This window comes from Ovis canadensis, chromosome 8 (genome assembly GCF_042477335.2).
Source record: "Ovis canadensis isolate MfBH-ARS-UI-01 breed Bighorn chromosome 8, ARS-UI_OviCan_v2, whole genome shotgun sequence".
Taxonomy (NCBI): domain Eukaryota; kingdom Metazoa; phylum Chordata; class Mammalia; order Artiodactyla; family Bovidae; genus Ovis; species Ovis canadensis.
In genome coordinates, this window is record NC_091252.1 from 65,089,927 (window position 1) to 65,096,875 (window position 6,949).

Below are 6,949 nucleotides of genomic sequence, written 5' to 3' on the forward strand. Positions count from 1 at the left end.
GAGCATCATAGATATTACATTGAAATCTGACAGTAGGCAAGTACAGAACAGCAGGGAAGATATTATTATTTGGAAGTCTCAGGAAAAATGGAAGTTATAAAAACACTTTCTTAAATGTGTATTGACATTGCAAATCAACTGAAATGATAGATTACTTATAAATTAATGACATTATTACATATTAATACCTAAAGGATATAGGTAGAACAAAACTGGGGAGAAATTCATAATAGTAAAAGCATCTATTTAAATTGTTGAAAGTAAACAAACTAAAAATTTAGCTAAACAAAAGTAGAGTTAAGAAAGTAGCAAAATAATTTAAGGATGAAGAAAACTGTAAGTGGGAATTTACTTAATATTGAGTAGAATTCAGTTAGGACCTACTGTATGGCACAGTGATCAGTTCTTAGTGGCTCTGTCTGTAGTATGTGATCCTCTTCCAGTAGCCATCATTCATTAAGTTGACGAATTCACCCAAGATGGACCAATTATGGTTTTCTCCCTAAAATTTTGACATTAAAAATTGTAAGAAACTGAGCCCCAGAGTATTTAGAGCATAGAAAAGTGGTCTGCATCTGAGGTCCTCTGTTCTTCTGCACATATGGTGCAGACTCTCCAAAAGATACCTGGACTCATGGATAGATTAAAGGAAGCAATTTCCACAACTTTATCATCCATACAGACTCTAATTATGCTTTTCTCATTTTAATTTTCTCCTTTACAAAAAAGGCATACATCTCACTTAGACTTCTTGAATATTGCAGTGGTAAGTTGCACCAGTATGTAAAAAGCACCAGGATGTCAAAGAAGGAACATTTGGAAATACTGATGTCACTATTGAAGAAGTGAAGGCATAATGAAAGGTAACAAATCCTCTTACAAGTCAGGAGATTTCTTATCTAGAACTGAATAAATTTAAGAGCTTAAAAGGATTTTCACTGATTAATCATTAAAAACAATTTTAAAAGAAATACCACTAAGTAATTTTTGCCCTATGACTGATAATGTGTTAAAAGAATCTAAAACATTGCTATATCAAAACTCCTTTTAGAACCAATTATTAATCTATATGAACAAATTTCCTTAGCACTTATATCTATGAAAATGAAAACAGGAATAATATGAATTTTGAGCTCTAACTCATTTAAACAGTATTAACATTTGCCAGTAAATATATGAATTAATCAGAAAAAATAAAATCAAGAAATCTTTAGTCCCACTCATTTCATTAAGAAATACATTTTTAAAGTTTACACTTTATGATTAATAACTGTTAAAATTTGTGAACTGCTAAATCAACAGAGGACAACTAGTAATTATAATAATAATTTGATCCAAAAGGAAAAAAAATAATTTAACACTTGGAAACTTATAATCAAATAAAATTAAATGTTAAATTTATAGGCATAGTTTTCTTAAAGAGAAAACTTAAAAGATAATAAATACAAGAGGCTCAGAATAAAAATATGTATCACCTTGGTATAAAATGTTGTGGGATCAAGTGAAACATAAAAAGGAAACAAGGAATGATGAAAAATTTTTACTTATTAAAGTCTTTGGAAAATGGTTTGTAGTGAGTGTAAAGTCATTATGGTATTTAGAGTGCACTGAATATATTTCGATGAGTTTAAATGAATATATTAAAATGTTTAATTTTTAGTCATATATTTATAACATACAGAAAGTTATCTTTTTGTAACTACTCAAGTTTATAATATAAAATTTTAATTTTTGTATTATAAATGTTGAATATAAAATTTAATTTTATAATACAAAAATGATTTTTATGGAGATAACAGAAGCAAAATGTTTTACAACTTGTTTTAAAGAGAAGACTCACTCCTGAAACTTGTACCGCAGGGATCTGGTGAGAATCTCTTCATTTCACAAACGTAAGTTCAATTTGCAACTGAAAGAACCTAACAATTGCCAGATTTTTATGGTATACACATTAAGAACATAGGTTTTGAGTTTGAATCCTTGATTGGCCACTTGCTCTCTATATGATGTTGGAGAAGTAACATTGACTTATTCTTCAATTACTTCATCTGAGAAGTGAGGAAAAATATAGTACCTATCTCAAGAGTTGTAAGAATTATGTTAATACAGTGATTGGCATTTATTAAGAATTAGAAATATTAGTTATTGTTGATACAATGAAGATGTGGGTTCTGATTAAAGATATAGGAGGGAATATGAGAACATTTCAAACAAGTATTTGACAAAATAACTGTGAAAAACTGGATTAATTGAATTTTTCTCTAAGAAAATATAAATTGCTGAATTCTAATCATGTAAAGTTCACAGGGTTCTCGAGGCAAGAATACTGAAGTGGTTTACCATTCCCTTCTCCAGTGGACCACATTCTGTCAGACGTCTCCACCATGACCTGTCCCTCTTGGGTAGCCCCACATGGCATGGCATACAATCACTTCATGGAAAATAGATGGGAAAATAGTGGAAACAGTGTCAGACTTTATTTTTGGGGGCTCCAAAATCACTGTGGATGGTGATTGCAGCCATGAAATTGAAAGATGCTTGCTCCTTGGAAGGAAAGTTATGACCAACCTAGACAGCATATTAAAAAGCAGAGACAGACTGAACCCGCCCGGCCCGGCTAAGCGGCGGGTTGGCCAGGGCCGAGCTGGCCGGAGGCGGACGTGAGCGGGCCGGGCCAAGATGGCGGTGCAGGTGGTGCAGGCGGTGCAAGCGGTCCATCTGGAGTCAGACGCCTTCCTCGTGTGCCTCAACCACGCTCTGAGCACGGAGAAGGAAGAGGTGATGGGGCTGTGCATTGGGGAGGTTGACACCGTCAGAATTGTTCATATTCATTCTGTCATCATCCTACGACGTTCTGATAAGAGGAAGGATCGCGTAGAAATTTCTCCAGAGCAGCTGTCTGCGGCCTCAACAGAGGCAGAGAGGTTGGCTGAACTGACCGGTCGCCCCATGAGAGTTGTGGGTTGGTATCACTCCCATCCCCATATAACTGTTTGGCCTTCACATGTTGATGTCCGCACACAAGCCATGTACCAGATGATGGATCAAGGCTTTGTAGGACTTATATTTTCCTGCTTCATAGAAGATAAAAATACAAAGACTGGACGGGTACTCTATACTTGCTTTCAATCCATACAGGCCCAAAAGAGCTCAGAGTCCCCTCGTGGTCCCCGAGACTTCTGGAGCTCCAGCCAGCACATCTCCATTGAGGGACAGAAGGAAGAGGAAAGATATGAGAGAATTGAAATCCCAATTCATATTGTACCTCACGTAACCATTGGGAAAGTATGTCTTGAGTCAGCAGTTGAGCTGCCCAAGATCTTGTGCCAAGAAGAACAAGATGCGTATAGGAGGATCCACAGCCTTACACATCTGGACTCAGTAACCAAGATCCATAATGGCTCAGTATTTACCAAGAATCTGTGCAGTCAGATGTCAGCGGTCAGCGGACCTCTACTACAGTGGTTGGAGGACAGACTGGAGCAAAACCAACAGCATGTGCAGGAGCTGCAGCAAGAAAAGGAGGAGCTTCTGCAAGAACTTTCTTCTCTAGAATAAAGCAGGAGACAGAACAAGGAAGGATGAAAATATCCAGGAATAAAATTAATTAGGCTAAATCCATTTTGAAGAAGAAAAATCGGGGGGACTCATGTTACCTGACTTCAAGATTTACTATAAAGCTGTAGTGATCAAGACAGCGCAACCGATTTTGACAAAGGTACAGAAGCAATTCAACGGAGGAAGGATAGTCTTTTCAACAAATCATGTTGGTGCAGTTGGCAAAGAAAAGGAACTTTGACCTAAACTGTATACAATATACAAATTTGAAAATGTATCATGATGTTAGGTGTAAGATGTAAAACTATAAAACCTTTAGGGAAAAAAAAATCATAGAGAAATTTTTAGGATCTTGGGCTAGGCAACAAGCTCTTGGCCTTCACCCCAAAAGCACAGTCCTAAAAGGAAAAAGTTGATACACTTGACTTTATCAAAAGGAAAAACTTCTGCTCTGCAAACAATTTAAGAGGAAGATGTTATTGACAGAAATCACTTGCAAACCATTTATGGCGATGAATCCAGAATATATTGTATAAAGTCAAGAAGAAAAAATAATACAATTAGAAAATGAACAGAAGACATAAATAGATATAGCACTGAAGAGGGAATGTTGATGGCAAGCAAGCATAGGAGAAAATACTGAATCTTATTAGTAATCAGGGGATGCAAATTAAAACCACAAGGAATTATGACTATGTACTTATCAGAATGGCTAAAGAAAATAATAATGAAAATGGGGACTTCCTGGCAGTTCAGTGGTTGAGACTCTGCCTTTCAGTGCTGGGGGCATGGGTTTGATCCCTAGTTGGGGAACTAAGATCCCATATGCCTCAGGGTGTGGCCAGAATTTTTTAAAAATAGTGACAATAGCAGATGCTGTTGAGCATACAAATTGGAGATCTCATACCTTGCTGAATGGAATGTAAAATGGTAAGCCACTCTGAAAAAAAGTTTGGAAACTTCTAATAAACTTAAACATGAAAGTGTTAGCTGCTCAGTCATGTCTGACTCTTTGGACCCCATGGACTGTAGCCTGCCAGGCTCGTCTGTCCATAGAGATTCTCCAGGCAGGAATACTGCAGTGGGTTGCCATTTTCTTCTCCAGAGGATTTTCCTGACCCAGGGATCGAAAGTTAAACATACATGTATTTTATTACCCAGCAACTGTTTATCTGGACATCTATCCCAAAGAAATGAAAGCCTATTTTGGCACAAAAACTTCTATACAGATGTTATTAGCACTTTCATTTGTAATAGCCCCAAATGAAACAACCCAGATGTCCTGCAGTTGAGTGTGCAGTTAAACCAACCATGCACACCATGGGATACTATTCTGCAATGTAAAGAAACAGAATATTGATATACACAACTTGGATGGACCTCAAGTGTATTACGATGAATGAAAAAAGTCTCAACAGGTCACCTACTGTATGACTGCATTTGTGTAACATTCTAAATTCTTGAAATGAAAAAAATTATAGAAATTAAGAATAGATTAATGGTTTCCAGGGACAGGGACTGGAGGGGGTATGAGATATGGGTAATTATAAAGGGTAACAACACAAGCGGTTCCTTTGTGCTGATGGAACAGTTCTATTTCTTGATTGTGGTGCTGATTACATGAATGTGTATCTGTGCTAAAACTATATAGAGCTACACAAAAAAACCCACAAATGAGTGCATGTAAAATCTGGTGCAACCAAATAAGGTCTGTAGTCTAGTCAGCAGTATTGTACCATTGTCAATATGTTGGTTTTGAAGTTGGATTATAATTATGTGTAAGATCTTACCCGGGGGAAACTGGGACTCCCTGTACTATTTTTGCACCTTCCTGTTAATCTGTAATTATTGCAAAATAAAGAGTTGTAACTTTAAAAAAAAGAAAAAAAAAAAAAAGCAGAGACATTACTTTGCCAACAAAGGTCCGTCTAGTCAAGGCTATGTTTTTTCCAGTGGTTTTGTATGGATGTGAGAGTTGGACTGTGAAGAAAGCTGAGCTCAGAAGAATTGATGCTTTTGAACTGTGGTGTTGGAGAAGACTCTTGAGAGTCCCTTGGACTGCAAGGAGATCCAACCAGTCCATCCTAAAGGAGATCAGTCCTGGGTGTTCATTGGAGGGACTGATGTTGAAGCTGAAACTCCAATACTTTGGCCACCTGATGCGGAGAGCTGACTCATTTGAAAAGATTGTGATACTGGGAAAGATTGAGGGCAGGAGGAGAAGGGGACGACAGAGGATGAGATGGTTGGATGGCATCACCAACACAATGGACATGGGTTTGGGTGGACTCCGGCAGTTGATGGACAGGGAGACCTGGTGTGCTGCGGTTCATGGGGTCGCAAAGAGTCGGACACGACTGAACAACTGAAATGAACTGAACTGAACTGAATCATGTAACGTAGGAAACCTGAACAGAGCAACAGTTAACAGAAAAATCTGGCACCTAAAAAGGTAGTAGGATTAGATGATCTTATTGACAAGTTTTTTTAACTTATGAAAGATTTTTAGGTCATTTAAAACTGCTTCCAAAAACAGGACAAAGTGAAAATCCTAATGTTTATAGTAGAATTATACTATTAGTATATATAAATATGCCACTTACTTATATTGAGAATTGCTGACCTGAGAAATACCAACCAACCTATAGGATGTTCTTAGATAGGAAAACTCAGCATGGAATAATACCAATTGTCCTTTAATTAACCTATAAATAGAGTGTAATTCAAATGAAAATTTCAATAAAATCATGATTCTAAATTTTATCTGAAATTAATCAGTGTATGAAAAGAAATGGGCATACTCATATATGCTTTGGAGAAGGCAATGGCAACCCCACTGCAGTACTCTTGCCTGGAAAATCCCATGGATGGAGGAGCCTGGTGGGCTACAGTCCATGTGGTCGCAAAGAGTCGGACACGACTGAGCAACTTCACTTTCACTTTTCACTTTCTTGCATTGGAAAAGGAAATGGCAACCCACTCCAGTGTTCTTGCCTGGAGAATCCCAGGGACAGGGGAGCCTGGTGGGCTGCTGTCTCTGGGGTCGCACAGAGCCGGACACGACTGAAGCGACTTAGCAGCAGCAGCAGCAGCATATATGCTTTGTGGGAGTATTATTTGTTACAATATTTGGGGGGATTACATGACATTACATATCTAGATGAGGAATGTGCATGTTTTTTGATCTAGCAATGAGGTGGATATTGATTGATGAAGATGTTAATAAGGGAAGAAAGAAAGTTGACAAACTGTTTAGTATGATTTTATTTCACTGAAAATCCATATTTATACATTTAAATATATTTGAATATATAGAGGAAAACTCAAATATATTTAAATGTATGAATATGGATTTTACCTGTCTCCTTAAAAACTTGTATGCAGGTCAAGA

At 37.1% G+C, this 6,949-nt stretch overlaps 1 protein-coding gene across 2 annotated transcripts; it reads left to right on the top strand.

Moving 5' to 3' along the window:
* Positions 1-2,603: 2,603 nt before the first annotated feature.
* Positions 2,604-4,547, top strand: LOC138445339 (lys-63-specific deubiquitinase BRCC36). Of its 2 annotated transcripts, XM_069599258.2 has the most exons (2): positions 2,604-3,155; positions 3,231-4,547. In XM_069599258.2, the coding sequence occupies exons 1-2, from the start codon at positions 2,680-2,682 to the stop codon at positions 3,556-3,558; spliced, it is 804 nt and encodes a 267-aa protein (XP_069455359.1). In that variant the 5' UTR covers positions 2,604-2,679; the 3' UTR covers positions 3,559-4,547. The 2 variants fall into 2 exon arrangements, with proteins under 2 accessions (XP_069455359.1, XP_069455358.1); XM_069599257.1 differs by having other exon boundaries at positions 2,604-4,547.
* Positions 4,548-6,949: the final 2,402 nt, after the last annotated feature.